The 16,572-nt window shown below is 49.7% G+C and overlaps 1 protein-coding gene across 1 annotated transcript in view; it reads right to left on the bottom strand.

Annotated features, from left to right (window-relative positions):
- Positions 1 to 15,562, bottom strand: part of ATP2A3 (ATPase sarcoplasmic/endoplasmic reticulum Ca2+ transporting 3) — a 64,778-nt gene extending 49,216 nt beyond the window's left edge. Inside the window, exon 1 of the mRNA XM_063146736.1 lies at positions 15,427 to 15,562. Coding sequence (XP_063002806.1) covers positions 15,427 to 15,544 — 118 coding nt within the window. The 5' untranslated portion in view covers positions 15,545 to 15,562. The remainder of the gene's footprint in view (positions 1 to 15,426) is intronic.
- Positions 15,563 to 16,572: the final 1,010 nt, after the last annotated feature.

The following is a 16,572-nucleotide window of genomic DNA, read 5'->3' as shown; positions in this document are numbered from 1 at the left end:
GCATAGAGTGCCTCCAGGCTAAACACGTGGAGGGCAGGGAATAATTTCCGCCATGGGTGTCCACGGCAGGGGCGAGGCTGTGGCACACATCAACAGTGGGGCTAGCCCTCGCAGCTCAGCGGCCTTTCTCCCACTCCCCCACCCCAAAAGCATGTTATTCTCCCTTCTGTGCTCCCTGATTGGCTGGATTACACCATTTGGATAGCAATTCCTCCCTTCATCTAACAGCCCAGACCCACACATGGTACTGCCTATTTCCTTCCAGTCCTGGACACCAAGTCAAGGTAGCGAGCAAGCTTTCAAGTGCATCAAAGTTCTTCAACAGGCTAGAGCCCTGTAGTGGCTATAGTGTCGGACTGGGAGTTGGGAGATCTGGGTTCTAGTCCCCACTCGGCCATGGAGACCCGCTGGGTGACGTTGGGCCAATCACAGACTCTCAGCCCAACCCACCTCACAGGGTTGTTGTTGTGAGGGTAAAATGGAGAAGAGGAGGATTATGTATGCTGCCTTGGGTTCCTTGGAGGAAGAAAGACGGGATATAAATGTAATAAATAAATAAATAAAATAAAAATAAGCACACACACAGTTTTCAAGCGGACGGGAAAAGCAAAGCCACCAGTAACATGTATGTATTGAAGCCTTCCTCAAACTGGTACCCTCCACATACGTCGGACCACAGCTTCCATCATCCTCAGCCAGGGAATATGGGAGTTGTAGTCCAACACACCTCGAAACTTGGGGAAAAGCGAGTCTTTTACCAGTTCTAGGACCACTGTTTTCTCTTCATCTTTCCAAAAGCCAGTCATGGTGCGGCCTGCTTTTGGCGGGGGTGGAATTCTGCTGATTTTACCCTAGCGATAACCCTGTGAGGTAGGCTACGTGAAAATAAAGGGCCTGGCCTAAACAAAACTTGTGAATTCTCTCCCTGGAGCAGTGGTAAAGACAGAGACCCACAGTGCCGGATTCGAGTTAGTGCTGGCGTTTACGGCGTCCCCTCTCGGCCATGAAAGCTCATTGGGTGACGTTGGGCCAGTCACAGACTCTCAGCCCAACCTACCTCACAAGGTTGTTGTTGCGAGGAATAAATGGAGAGGAGGCGGCTCATATATGCCATCTTGGGATCCTTGGAGGAAAAAAGGTGGGATATAGATGTAATAAATAAATAAACTTGCTTTAGGCAGAGTGAGTCATAGAATAGCAGAGTTGGAAGGGGCCTACAAGGCCATCGAGTCCAACCCCCTGCTCAATGCAGGAATCCACCCTAAAGCATCCCTGACAGATGCTTGTCCAGCTGCCTCTTGAAGGCCTCTAGTGTGGGAGAGCCCACCACCTCCCTAGGTAGCTTTTTCCATTGTCGTACTGCTCTAACAGTCAGGAAGTTTTTCCTGATGTCCAGCCGGAATCTGGCTTCCTGTCACTTGAGCCCATTATTCCGTGTCCTGCACTCTGGGAGGATCGAGAAGAGATCCTGGCCCTCCTCTGTGTGACAACCTTTCAAGTATTTGAAGAGTGCGTGGGAGCAACCAGGGGTGGGGGTGGGGGAGAGAAATCACACCCCAAATTGGGAGCTCGGACTTCTTCGCTTAGTAGAAAACGCTTAAATCTCAAATCCGGATGCCGAAGGACTACTCCGGCAGCTTAGCAGATCTCAAACCTGTTTTTTTGATCTGCATTTCAAGACGGCATTTTCAAATGTTCAGGAAAAGATTGGGAGTTTTAATGAGCTGGGTCCCCACCCACCCCCAGTCATTAAGGCAAACTAAATTCAGCTTTCCTTCCCCCCCCCCCACCCCAAGCTACAATGACTATTTTGAACAAAAGGGAGATTAAGAAGACTTGATTATATATCTATCTATCGACACAGCCTGAGAAACAACTGGCAAGCGTCCAATTTTGGCTCTGGCATCTTCTCGCGAAAACGGTTATAGAGGGGTTTTTAATCCTACGGAAGAATGAATCTTGCAAACACATCGCGCGCGTCATGGAAACACTCAGGAAACCACAGACGCTCCCGCAGCAGGGCCATAAAGTTCATACCTGTTTATTGATGCCTTCGTGAAGTTATACTTGCAGGGCTCTAGCTATCAATGCCTCCGTCTGAGAAAAACTTTTTAAAAGTACATAAATCCAAACACACAAGGCGGAGAGGTGCTTGTCCACTATCTTCATTTTGTGAACTGCCCAGAGAGCTTCGGCTATTGGGCGGTATAGAAATGTAATAAATAAATAAATAAATCTAGGCAAGAGACCACCATCCCTTTAGTAACATAGGAAGCTGGCTTATACTGAGTCCGACCCCTGGATCTAAGGGGCCAAGGAACCGAAAGACGTACACACATGCGATGCTGCAATGAAAAACGCCACGTTGTAAATTCCTGAATAGGTAAAGGCACAATCCTAGGGGATGTGTTGACAGAAAAAAAACGCCCTACAATCCTATGCACATTTAGACAAGAAACAGTTCTTCAATCCTATGCATGTTTAGACAGGAAAACATCTGACAATCCTATGCATGTTTAGATAGGAAAACATCTGACAATCCTATGCATGTTTAGACGGGGAAATTCCTACAATCCAATGCATGTTTGACAGGAAAAGTCCTACAATCCAATGCAAGTTTAGATAGAAAAAAGGCCTACAGTCCTATGCATGTTGAGACAGGAAAAGGTCCTACACTCCTATGCATGTTGAGACGGGGGAAAAGACATAAGAACATAAGAGGTACCCTGAAGGATCATGCCAAGGGCCCATCAAGTCCATTCTGTTCACACAGTGGCGAACCAGCTGTCAACCAGGAACCCACAAACAGGACATCTGTGCAACAGCACCCTCCCACCCATGTTCCCCAGCAACTGGTGCATATAGGCTTACTGGAGGTAGCACAGAGCCATCAGGGCTAGTACCCATTGACAGCTTTCTCCTCCAGGAATTTATCCAATCCCCTTTTAAAGCCATCCCAATGGGTGGCCATCCCCACATCTTGTGGTAGTGAGTTCCACAGTTTAACTCTGCGCTGTGTGAAGAAGTCCTTCCTTTTATTTGTCCTGAATCTCCCACCCATCAGCTTCATGGGATGTGGGGGAGGCAGAAAAATGTCTGCCTCTCCACTTTCTCCAAACCAGCCATCATTTTGTACACCGCCCAGAGAGCTTCGGCTATTGGGTGGTACAGAAATGCAATAAAATAAATAAATAAATAAATCTCCCCTTAGCTTGGTAGACTGTGGGGGCAGAGAATTATGCCCCTCCCCTTCTGTGGGGCACCCCCCCCCACACACACACAGGGAAATGAGAGGACAGGACTCCCCTTCAGGGGTCTATATAGCAGGGGTGTCACAGCAGGGGCCACGCCTTTGAAGACCGTTCGGTAATTGCAGCCCTTCTGAAACAAGGGACACTGGCACAATCTTATCGTGATGGTATATTGCATATTCCATGTTTCTTTTCTGCATGTAGCTCACCCTTGGGAGTGCTTTGCCCCCACCCCACAAAAAAAACCACACACACCCCAGCATGGAAACCATTAAAATATGTAAAACAATGAAGAGCAGAATAAGACGTTTTCTCATTGATTTTTAAAGTAAAACGTAACACTCAGCTTTCAGACGTGTGCAAGAATCCTCTATTGTGTGTTCCCAATTGACATGGGGGCGCAGGGATCCAGGCAGGAAGAATTGGGGGGTGAGGGTGAATGACACGACCCGGACTCTGCCCAGTCCAGCCTCCACATTCCTATCTGCATCGGTGCCAGCTCCAAAAGACCTTTTCCTTGCCCCGTTTGAACAACAGAGCGCTTACGGGTTTGCCCAGATTCACAACCATGCAAGGCGTTTGAATTTTTCCAAAGAAAAGAGATTGGGGTGGGTGGGTTGGTGAGGATATGGGAGGGGGGGAGCAGAATGTTTATGAATCAGACGGTTTAAGTGTGCACATCGGGGGCTACAAAGTGGGCGACGTGCAGAAGAACAGAAAGCCGAGCAAGATGAGTCAGGAAGTTGGGTTTCTTTCTTTTTTTATTATTATTTTAAGGGTGTTTTTCCTTCTTCTTTTCTGCCACTCCAGGAAGCTAAAGCCTTCAGAACTGATGCTACCATAATAGCGGTTTTAACGTTGTTTCAGTGCTTTTATGTGCTGTTAGGTCCCGCGGTTTGACGGGGTGTTTTGGACGCATTTGCACAGCGGTCAATTTGGGCATGCAGCCGCCCCTCGGGTCCATCCCCACTAGCCACGCCCCCAAGGAGAGTCCAAAAAATGCAGGCGGCTCCATTACCCACAATCCAGTTCCAGCAGTTTTCATCGCCATCAGGAACAGTGCTTTTGTAATCCTAAGGTATCTTAATTGTCCGTTTGGGACCAAGCCAAGCCAAAATACTTTGCATGAAAACAGGAGAGGCTCACAAAAATATATTGTTCCTGGAGCCACAGCTAGCGTGATCATAGGTGGGCAAATGGGCCACGTGAGATTTGCATTGTCAACCCATGCACCTGTTCCTGGGAGTAATTATTATTATTATTATTATTATTTATTACATTTTTATACCGCCCAACAGCCGAAGCTCAATAGCCGAAGCGGTATAAGTCCCAGACTTACTTCTGAGTAGACCTGCAAGGGGTTCGACTGCCAGCGTTTCAGCTCTAAGGGTGCGCATTTGTTTTAAAATAGCAGCAAGGAATGCATCCACATTCCTTTTACGTTTCAAGCAGAAAGATTCAAATCCATTCGGGTTTCTCTGAACACGACCTGTAGCTTCCACAACGGACCGGCTTTTCTCCAAGTCACGCAGACTCTGAGGACCTGCAGACAGCTTTTTCACTTTTAGGGAGCATTTGCGCTACTTCGCGTTGGCGCAGGTTAACGAATGCGGACTAGTGCATTTGCGCAGGGGCGCTTCTGCGCATTAGCAGTGAAATTCTGGTTTTAAAAAATCTGATTCTCTGAATGAACAGATGACAGAATGAAAGATAGCTGAAAATCAGTGAAACACAGATGGAACAGATATAACAAAATACATATATTCCCTACATGTGAAAAGCAAACGGAGGTAATTCCTGTTCACATCTGATTTTTTAAATTTGTTCTTTCTTACTTTTAAATAATTTTATTAGGGTGCAATCCTATGAGTGGGTGGGGAATGTGGAGGATTTTAGGACTTTTTTGTCTAAACGTGCGTAGCGTTGTGTAACGGGGTCTACTCTATGTTTTATTTAGTCATTTCAAGTATTTTCACCTCGCTATTTAGCCACGAAAGCAACTTACGAGGATCCAGTGAGCCGGATGACTTTCCTGGCCCAGATATGCCCACTTTGCTAGCGTGCTTCCTGTAAAGTGATACTGCCTTCAGGAGCCACGTAGCACCTGAGCAAGGTCGGGCTACATACCCAAGAAGTCCCACAAGTCCCAGGAAAAGTAAGCTTAGCTGGAGAGCAGGCGCATGGAGGAGGTGGGGTGTGTGTGTGTCTCCACTTCAGGCTGCGATCTGCCTTGGGGCCCACCTGGCCCAAAAATGGGGCGGAGAATGTCGATAGCTCTGGTTTGAAGTGCCCGAAAGGATTATGTCCCGCAGCCAAATTTTTAGCCGATAACTTGCCACCAGCTGAACTCCAGCCAAAGCTTTCGCCTCCCAAAAAGCCTTTGGGATAATGATGATTCACTTCAGAGCGGCCAAAACTGCTTTTTGAAAGCGTGCCGGAGGGAGCTGCAACGTCCTTTTAATTACAGAATGACAAATAAATAGCATTCCAAAAGAACACTGTTCTTTTATTATTATTTTACAAGAGGGACGCTGGGAATTTATAAATGGGCTCTGCCTGAACGACAAAATCATCCATCATAAACAGGTCACCTCTCATTTGTGCCAAGACGATTACATATTGTCAAGTAGGGGGCAGGGTGGAGAGGAGAGAAATTTTCTACCACAAAATTGTGGGGGGGGGCCCCTCAAATACATGACCCGAATCCAGCTCAAATCACTCCTGATTAGATCCCCTTGAAGACTTTATCCCTCTGCATCACTGTAATGATGACAGAGAGCTTCGGCTATTGGGCGGTATAAAAATGTAATAAATAAATAAATAAATAAATAATCCCAATCTGGACCAGGCCACTTTCACATGCTACCTGCATTGAAAGATAATCTCCGGTCCATACTAACCGAAGGTTTTCTTCTGATATGGGGCACCCACTGTGTTCACCCATGGGGAGGGCGGGACAGAGGGTTGTATGTTAAAGTAGGCCCCATTGAAATCAATGGGATTTCAGTTCATTGTAAATCAACTGAAGTCCCATTCATTTCAATGGGTTTACTCTAAATAAGGCTAACATTCCATACAACTCAAAGGGTTCGGCTACTGGGTGGTATAAAAATGCAACGAATAATAAATAAATAAATAAGGGTTAAAGCCCCCTAACCTGCTATATGTGGGTATGTGTGTTATACATACAAACGTGCATACCAGATTTACTTTCAGTTTCAAAACTCATAGAATCGCAGAGTTGGAAGGGGCCTACAAGGCCATCGAGTCCAACCCCCTGCTCTCAAAATAAGATACTGCATTCCGGTCTCTGTTATCATTCTCTGCACTTGTGTAAAAAGACATTAGAGAGCCCAGTTTCCAACCCATAGGTTGGATCCAGACTTGGGCATACTTGGAGAAGTCCCATGAAAATCCATGGGACCTAAGTCAGTCATGCCTAACTTAACTGCCACTGATTTCAGGGGGTCTACTCTAAGCACAAGCAAGTGTGGATCCAACCCAATGAGTTAATTCTTCCATTTCTCTTCCTGCCCAAAGACATTATCGGCCCATTTTGGGTCATCTCTGCAGCCTCTAAAGCTAGTCTACTTTTCCATAAATAATCTATCCTGTGACTGAATAGTAAGAGTTGCTGTCCAGCTGACCACGTTCTCTAAGCCTCAACTTCTCCATCTGTCGTCTGAATTTTTCTGTTTTTTCCCCAGGCCTTCACATCGCTAGCTGGGAAACCAGCAAACGGTGTGAGGGAATGTGAGGTAGACCAGGGAAAGGAAGTGTGGCCATTGGTTGAACCTTGGGTCAGCCAGATTTGGCCCGCATGCTTGAGGTTCAACACCCCTGGCGTTGACAATATTGAGCCAGATGGATCAAACCATGGTGTGACTCAAAGCCCCATCACATCTACATCGAAACGCACGGCTCCCGTCGCTTCCTAAAAACAGGAAGTTCAGTCCGGGAGGAGAGAGCAGCAACCAGACTTTTTCTGGGGTGTGTGTGTTTGCGGTGCAACGAAGGCTAGAAGGGGCGGAAGATGCGCGAGAGTAATCCTTGAGTGCCCAGGAACGAGCATGCAGTAAAACGCTCGTCGGATGGAGCTTTCGGTATAAGGCAACTTCGTAGGTTCATAACCAAGAATTTATTTGTGTATAGTCTTGGCATCATTCCACGGCCCTCCTATATTGCTGTTGTATTGCAAAGCCCAAAGTAGCTTTAGAGGTGAATCAAGAACTCCCGATCTTGTCCGTGATGGTTAACTCTCATGCTGCTTCATCCCAAGCATCCTTGCTCAGAATTAAATCCCACCGGGTTCAGTGGGACTTACTCCGCAGTAAGAGTGTGCCGGATTGCAGCGTTTCTTCACTGCCGCCTCCAATCCAATCCAGCACCTGGGGGGGGGGGGGGAGGAAGCTTTTTAAGCCCGAGGGCCAAATCGTGGGCGGGGCTTGAGGCAAAGGGGGTGTGGCCAGTAGCAAAATGGGCGGGGCAAAAATACAAAAACACCACCAGGAGATTGGCGCTTAGAAGAGGCAGTTCAAGCATTGAAAATGGGAAATGGGGGGAACCACCAATTGATCAGTGGTTGGGTGAAAGGAGCATGGTCTTCTGGGTATCCCCAGAGGGCTGGATTAGTTCTCCAGCCCTGAGGTTCCTCACGTGGACGGGTCACAGTGAATACAGGAATTCCACCCTATAAGGCAGGAGAAGCTGCAAAACCCAACAGCACCCAAAACCATCCAGACAGCAGGAAAAGGAATCCTTCAAATCATCTATAAAAAAACCAACCCACCATTGCAGAGACCTGCCAGCTGTACCTACTGACAAAAAACAGCAGTTTAACTTTAAGAGGACAGAAACACACACACACACACCATGCAACTGCTAAAAAAAGAATGCTCAGATGATCAGAAATTGCTTCTGGAACTCGATTTAGCATACAGGGTTGTTGTGCGCGCATGGGTTTTTTTCTTCATTGTTTCATTTTTTTTATAAACCCTACCACATCCCTTTCCCTCCATCTGGTTAATATCTTCCAAACGACACCCTTTTTCATTTCAGCTCCATCCAAGCTATTTGCATATGCAAATACCGGCTTGGTCTGAAAGGAGGTTTCCAACGGGCGTCTTGAAATTAGACAAATATTGGCTCAGGCGCGGTTACGCTCCCCCCACCTCTCTCGGTGGCCAGTTGCGCCCTTGTTTGCAGAAGGATAACCAAAATTTTCTCCGCCGATGCAAACTTAAACAAGCTGGTACCCAGGGCAAGCTGAGGTCATGGACTTGACCCTGGGAGCGTTTAATTTAATGTATTTAACACACTTTTAACTTGCTTTCCTATAACTACTTTTAAAACAAAATTATTGGTTAATGGCAGTGGATGTAGGTGGCTGCCATGTCAGTGGGGTAGTAAATCCGCTCTGGGTTTCCGTCAGAACCCTTACTCCTTTAGGGTTCTGACAGAAACCTGGAGTGGACTCACAGCCCCACGGACATGGCAGCCACCAGCCTCCACTGGTTAATGGGTTATGTTTCATTTCTTCTTAACACTCTGCAGAAAAAAAAAATCTGCTTGATAAAATTAAAAATAGCACCCGTAACAGAATAAGCACGCTCTTCGAAAAGCAACAAGCTGCTAAAACAATAAAACGCCTGCTTAAATAAGCAGGCTTTCAGCATTCATCTGAACATGGCAAGGCCCAACTGTTCCACACAAGGAGGAAATTCTACCACTTAACCTTTGGTGCCATCGCTGAAAAGGCCCCGTTCCCCAGCATGGGGAAAGGTGTGAAGGCAGGGCTCCAGCTCAGAGGCACAGCATTTAGTTCACAGGCAGGAGGGCATGGGTTCAATCTCCGGCATTTCTAGACAGGACTCAGTTTTCTATTTATGCCAGTTACATACATCAGTCAACTACTACCCTGAATCAACTTCTGAAGAAATGTAAAGAATTACTGGGCCTGTTCAGACAACATGCTAAGCCATGGTTAGGGCTGCTGTGCTTTTTGCAGCAAGTGAGCATGGTTAAACCATGGTTATGGAGCCACCATGGTTAGGGGGGAAAGCCATTCACATGTTACACTAAGCCACAACAGTTAGTTCAAATACTTAACCAGCTGTCAACCAGAGACCAACAAAGCTGGACGTGGTGCAACAGCACCCTTCCACCCATGTTCCCCAGCACTGCATCTTGTGGTAGTGTAGGGGCCTACATGGCCATCAAGTCCAACCCCCTGCTCAATGCAGGAATCCACCCTACATACTTGACAGATGGCTGTCCAGCTGCCTCTTGAATGCCTCCAGTGTGGGAGAGCCCACCACCTCCCTAGGTAACTGGTTCCATTGTCGTCCTGCTCTAACAGTCAGGACGTTTTTCCTGATGTCCAGCCGAACCTGGCTTCCTTTAACTTGAGCCCATGATTCCGTGTCCTGAACTCTGGGAGGATCGAGAAGATCAACAAGGAGACACGGCTATCCATGGCTACTAGCCCTGATGGTTGTGTGCTACCTCCAGTATCCGAGGCAGTAAGCCTGTGTGCACCAGTTGCTGGGGAACATGGGTGATAGGGTGTTGCTGCACCACGTCCTGCTTTGTTGGTCCCTGGTCTACAGCTGGTTGGCTACTGTGGGAACAGAGTGCTGGACTAGACGGACCCTTTCTGATGTTCTTATTAACCATCACGGCTTCTTAGCGTGTTGTCTGAACAGGGCCGTTACAAAAGTTCTAGATCTGGGGTGTCAAATTTCAAAGACGTTCTCAGGAGGCACCTTGCAGCTGTGATTTTTGCACCCCAATGACAAAAGGAGGCGGAGCCAATGCCCTCACCCTTCCAAATACCAGCATATTATAGCTGAAAGCTCTTCTTGCGTGTAACAAAAGCCGTAGAAGAGGCATTTTCGACCTTTTAGAATGGGGGAAAAACACTGCACAAAAAATGGAAAACTACCAGGGGAAATAGTGCAACCAACTTGGGGAACTCCATGGGGCAGGATCAGGGCCCTTAGAAAGATGGCTTTGGTCCACCGAACTGAGATTCATAACCCTGTTTTAGAATATGTTACAGAAGTTTTCTATAAATGAGAATGGTAGCTCTTTTTGCTTTTATCTGAGAACTCCAAAGTTAGCTGAAAGGTGGAGAAAGCAGGATTCCCCCCCTATTGCAAATGCCAGCTTCAGGGGGAAGGGTTTTTTTTGCTGGACTGCAGCAGGGGAGGAAAGGGTTAAAACAAAACAAAAAACAAAAAGACCTTGCCTGCTGTGGTGCTAAAAATGATGTTCCCCACAACAGATGCTATTTGCATTTTTTAAAAACTGCTCCTTAAATGCAAAGACACATTGAACGTCCGTCTTCCCTTGGATGCAAGAGCCCAGATTGGTGTGTAATCAAATTCCTAGCCCAATTTAGGCACACTATAAATATTAAAATTATATTGTTACGGTTGCTGGGGGGACTGTTGCTGGTGAGGCCGCTTGCTTGCTTACAATCAGGGATGGGTGGTTGACGTTTTTACTCAAGACGCCATCGTAACAAGAGAGGTTTCCCTGAATGGGAAATTCACCTACGGGGCGAGGTCAGAAAGATCAGCGCTCTTTGAAAGGGAGACCGGAGTTTAAATGTCAGGAAGGGGGAAAGAAATATTTTCACTTATTTATCATTGCATTTATATCCTGCCTTTTTTTCCTCCAAGGAACCCAAAGCAGCATACATAATCCTCCTCTCCATGTTATCCTCACAACAACCACAACCCTGTGAGGTAGGTTGGGCTGAGAGTCTGTGACTGGCCCAAAGTGACCCAGTGGGTTTCCATGGACAAGTGGGGACTAGAACCCGGATCTCCTGACTCCCAGTCCAACGCTGTAGCCACTACACTGGTGTAAAGGAACACATGCAAGGGATTTTTGTGAACCGCCCAGGGAGCTTCCGCTATTGGGCGGTATAAAAATGCAATCAATAACTAACTAAATAAATCCCTTGGACTCAGCTGGCCTCTCTCGGAATCCGAATTTGAAGTTCAGATCTGTTTTACCAGCTTTCCACAGCCGGGGGTGGGGGTGGGGCAGGGGCTCCAGACGTTTTGGTCTCCCAGCATGTCCCCTGGACTATGGGAGTTAACGTCACAACATCTGGAGAGCGCTAGGTTGGGTAAGGCATGATGGGTGGCATGGTTGGGTGGCATGGGTTGGGTGGCATGATGATTCCAGCTTAGTGTTGCTCCCATTTTCTTTCCAAGTTTATTTAGAGCCGGCAGGTGTTAGGCGCAGAGCGCTCTCACGAGAGAAAAGTTGGAGCGGAAGGTGGACAGGCACAGGCCAGGCGCACCGGAGGCAAAGAAGACGCGCCTGTCGTCTGGAACACAAAACAGTCCCGGCTGACAGTCGAAGAGCAAACACTGAGACTGAAGGGGGGGGGGGTCATGGAAATGAGGGGAGGGGCGTGTGTTGCATGGGAAAACTCAGGCCTGAGGTCCCAATGCTAAAATATCAAAACGCCTCTCCTAAGGATAAGTTTCTTGCAGAAAGAGCTTTAGGTTGCCATATGCAGGATTTTTATTTTTATTTTTGCCTCTTACTTGTGTTTGGCTCCACCTACCAATGGAATGAACCCCCTGCCCCCCCACCCCCACCCCCGAGAGCTTCTCCGAAATTGAATTGGGCCAAACTGGATACATGCTCCGGTCTGCCAGTCCTCACCTCCACCATGCCAGGACAACAGTTAAAGGCACAAACCTGTGTGTGTTTAGACAGAAAACACTCCTACAATCCTATGCAAGTTTAGATGGAAAACACTCCTATAATCCTATGCATGTTTAGATAGGAAAAAAGCCCTACATTCCAATTCATGTTTAAACAGAAAAAGCCCTATAATCCTGCATGTTTAGATAGAAAAAAGCCCTACATTCCGATTCATGTTTAAACAGAAAAAGTCCTACAATCCTATGCATGTTTAGGAACAGTTTAGCAGCAGCTAGGTAGACGAGACGTTGCGGCAGAGCAACGGTTTGGCCCCGGAGAAGTTGCTAGCCGGGTTTCCACGCAGCTCGTGCAACGACCACGAAACACGCCTCGCGCCCATGGCAATCGGGTACCAAGTTCCCCAAAGTGGAGAGGGAGGGGCGGGAGGGGCCGTGGCTCAGCATCTCCGGTTCAGAGATGTCAGTTGGTAGGACATAGGGATGTAAGAAGAGCCCTGATGCTGGATAAGACCAAGGGTCCGTCTAGTCCAGCACTCTGTTCACCCAGGGGCCAACCAGGAGACGCACAAGCAGGACATGGTGCAACAGCACCCTCCCGCCCATGTTCCCCAGGAACTGGTGTACACAGGCTTACTGCCTCTGACACTGGAGGTAGCCCACAGCCATCAGGGCTGGTACAGCTATCAATACCCTTCTCCTCCAGGAATGTATCCACCCCCCTTTTGAAGCCATGCAGATTGGTGGCCATCTCTACGTCTTGTGGATGTGAATCCCAAAGTTAGCTATGCGCGGCGTGAAGAAGTCCTTCCTTCTATCTGTCCTGAATCTGGAGAACATCTTTGAGGACCAGTGCAAGAATAAACACAGGATGAGATGGGCCAACAGCTGGCATCCATACCTCCTCCCTGATCTGCATCAATTCTTCTAGCGAATTCATCCAAAAGTTTTCACTTTACCACTCACACCCACTCCTCTGTCAGCCGAATGATAGGGGCCCACAACTGCCTTGCCCAGAGCACCTCCTGCCTCCCACCCACCCTATTTATTCAAATGCCTCCTCTCCCCCTAGCCTAAATGTGCTCTGAACTGTTCCCTAAGTCACCCTCAGCAGTCCATCCCCAGGTGATCCCTGCCCACTCCCAGTTCTCCAGAGGTTCCTATGACCAGCATGACCATGGGGTTGATGGGAGTTGTAGTACAACACAGCTATTGCAAACTGGGTGCCCTCCAGGCGTGTGGGTCTGCAAATCCCACCACATCCCCCAAGCAGCATGGCCATTGGGGATGATGGGAGTTGCAGTTCAACACATCCATTGCCGGCCAGACGCCCTCCAGGTGTGTTGGCCTGAAAGTCCCACCGCACGCCAACCAGCGTGGCCACGGGTGATGGAAGTTATAGTCTAAAGCATTTGGAGGGTAACAGGTTGGGAAATACAGCTGCCATGTCCGAAGCTAGAAACAGGTGCTGTTATAACTAAGCACACCCTTATTGCAACCAGGAACGAATCTCCAAAGATGAAGACCAGTATCCCATACAAGCCATGTGCCCTGGCTTTTCCCAATCCAGGCCCTCTCTCTACCCCAAACGTGGCTGTACCCACAAACCAAGCGCCTCTCATCAGTTCACCCTTCCAAGCAGGGGTGTTGTTAGGCGAGGACCCCACTGGGCCCAGGCCTTGGTTCTATTTCCCGGGGCCCTGGATCTATTCCACAAAGTGAATAGATCTGGTGTCCATCAGATCTGAGTCCCCAGCGATGCCAAAAGAAGGGGTGCTTTTTCAGGAGACTTGCCACGCAGGGGGAAATTTTCAAGGGGCGTTGCAGCAGGGGAAGGGAGGATTAACTCTTTCCTCCCCACACGCTGCAACTCACCCACTCACCCTCCCTCCAAATAAGTATTTTCTCGCATGGCATTTCAGCTTAGAAAAATCCCTTTTCATAAGGCTTAGGAAGATCTAGGCCAGGATGCCAATTAAATGAAGAATGTATTTTGTTTGAGATTATTTCAATGGAAAGTTAATTGGCTGGCTTGACCTCCTGCTAAATTTAAATACATCCTTCAATATAAATTAGCATGTAGATTTGTGTCCTATGGGCCAGAAACTTTTCAGTGCATACCAATGCCCCTACTTCCAGGTAGACTTTAGCATCCTGCCCTCCTCTCCTCCCTTTCATCAACTACCCTAGTCAACATGAACTCTACCCTACAACATGCCCTAGCCTCCTCACTTAAACCCAGTTTATATCCCCGTGCCATTAAATCCAGCCACCTCTCAAGCCTTTAGCGTCCCTCATCCCCACTACAAAGAACTCTCTGTGGAACCTCCATATTTAGGGGCAGAATGCCTGTAGATTGTACCGGGGCAAGCCGCAAGAGCATGTGGCTGACCCTGATGGAAACAGGATACTAGGTTAAACAGGATTAGAACAAACTCATGGGAGGATAAGCCTCTTAGGGTGAAATCTTATGCAGGCTTAGACAGAAGAAAAGTCCTACGACTCCAGGCATTGCCCAGGGAGCATTTCTGTCTCAACAGGCATAGGGTCGTAGGATATGTGTGTGTCCCCCACCCCCATGTTAACCTTGTGAACCTGCATGTTTTGAGGCAGTCTACCCTGCAAACGCAGCTTCCGCTGGTGAGCAGCAAAAGTGGAAGTTTCCTGCGCATGGGTTTGCAGGAGGCACCGGTGGCAATGAGGTGCTAAAGGAAGAACATCAGAAGTGCCATGCTGGATCAGACCGAGGGTCCGCCTAGCCCAGGATTCGGCTCACACAGCAGCCAGCCAGCTGCCCATGGGAAATTCACCAGCAAGACATGACTACAACAGCACCCGCCCACCCATGTTCCCCAGCAACTAGAGGATACAGGCTTACTGCCTCTACCAGAGATAGCCATCAGGACTAGTAGCCATTGCTCGCCTTCTCCTCCACACATCTGGGCACGCTCAAGATCCCTAGCCTCTCTCCAAGCACGAGCCCTCCAGATGTGTTGGGACTCCAACATCCAGCATCCCCAAGCCAGCACTCTTGAAGTTAAGGTACATTAGAAGCCGCAAGGCTGGGGGAAAGCTACCCTAGACCTTCCCCCTTTAGGCACAGACCTTACCTAGAAGGGGCTGCAGATGCTCAGGGTTGTAGCCCCACACATCTGGAACACACCAGGTTAGGGAAAGGCTCCTAGACTCCCCCCCCCGGCCCTTCCTCATAGGTGGCTGGGAAGGCTAGGAGTTGTAGTCCCACGCACCTGGAAGGTCTCCCCCAAACCGGTCTCCCTGCGACACAGGCACCCGTTGCCCCAAGAGCCTCGACGCCCAGCCCCACAGAACTCCAAAGCCTGGAGGGGGGGCGCGCGAAGATTCTCCCCCCCTCCCCAACAAAAACCGCAGGCGCCTCCTCGTTTCGCTCCGCTCTCCGCCAGCCGGCCCCCGGCATCCCCGCCGGTGCCTTTCCGCGAACACCGCCCGCCATGCCCGCGGGGACTCACCGTTGGCGCCGTACTTCTCCCGGTGCCGCCGGACCTGCTCGGCGCTGAGCCCGCAGCTCTCGCGCACGCCGAAGCGCCGCAGCGCCTCCTCGGCCGTCGAGCTGTGCGCGCCCTCCATGCTGCCTCCGCGGCGCTCCGGTCCTCTCCGCGGGCTCCGGCGGCGGGGTGAGGCTCGGGGGGGCTGGGCTGCGCGGGGCTGGGGCTGGGCTGGGGCGGGGCGGGGCGGGCTCCCTCCTCAAAGCCGCGGGCGCGTCCGGCCGCAGAGACGGAGCCACGCCGGGCTGGCGGCTGCCATGCCGCGCCGCGCCTCGCCAAGTTACTTTCTCCGCCGCTCGCTCGCGCCCTCGCTCCCTCCCTCCCTCCGCGGCCGCAGCAGCGCTGTGGCCGCAGCACCGACGACGCCACCCGCCCCGTCCGCGCTCTCCCCTCCCACTTCCTCCGCCCCTTCTGGGCTTCCACCGGGTCCGCAATTCCGCCGCGATCCGCTGGATCGACCTCTGCCGGAGAGATCCTCTGCCGGGGATTTCTCCCAGCCCCGCCGACGGCTCAGTCAACGGGCTCGCGACTCCTTCCCCCTCCCAGGACACTTTCGCCATTCACAACCTACCTGCCGCCTCCTGATTGGTTCCGCCGCTGCCTCCCTGCCTCCCTGCCTTCCCGCCATTGGCCCAGGGAGGCGCCTTGATTTGCATATGCAGTTTGACGCTCCTTTCGCCCCGCCCCCCAGCCCCGGACAGAAAGCCTTCGGCTTATTAATATTAATATCATCATCATCATCATCAAAGGAATTTCCCATGGCTGTAGCCGTTCGAAGTGGGCTGCACCTGTTGGATTTCTGCCTACCATGCACTTGCTAACAGGAACTGCAAACAGTTGGGAGTGTGAGACATTTGCAATTCCCCCCCCCCCCCCCCCGTGTCTTTGGATGATGAGGATTAGAATTTCCCACAGCTGCTGCAATCCCTGGACTGCACCTGTTGGATTTCTGCCTGCCACGCACTTGCTAACAGGAACCAGGAACAGTTGAAGTGCAAGACATTTGCATATGCATTTTCATTTTCCTTCCTCTGCCCCATCCCTGACAGACCTGCTAGACCTTGGCTTTTTACAATCCACTTTTTCTACTCACCCACTTTTGCCTCCAAA

The sequence above is a fragment of the Elgaria multicarinata genome, chromosome 22 (assembly GCF_023053635.1).
Source record: "Elgaria multicarinata webbii isolate HBS135686 ecotype San Diego chromosome 22, rElgMul1.1.pri, whole genome shotgun sequence".
Lineage (NCBI taxonomy): Eukaryota > Metazoa > Chordata > Lepidosauria > Squamata > Anguidae > Elgaria > Elgaria multicarinata.
This window is presented reverse-complemented; position numbering and strand designations above follow the sequence as displayed.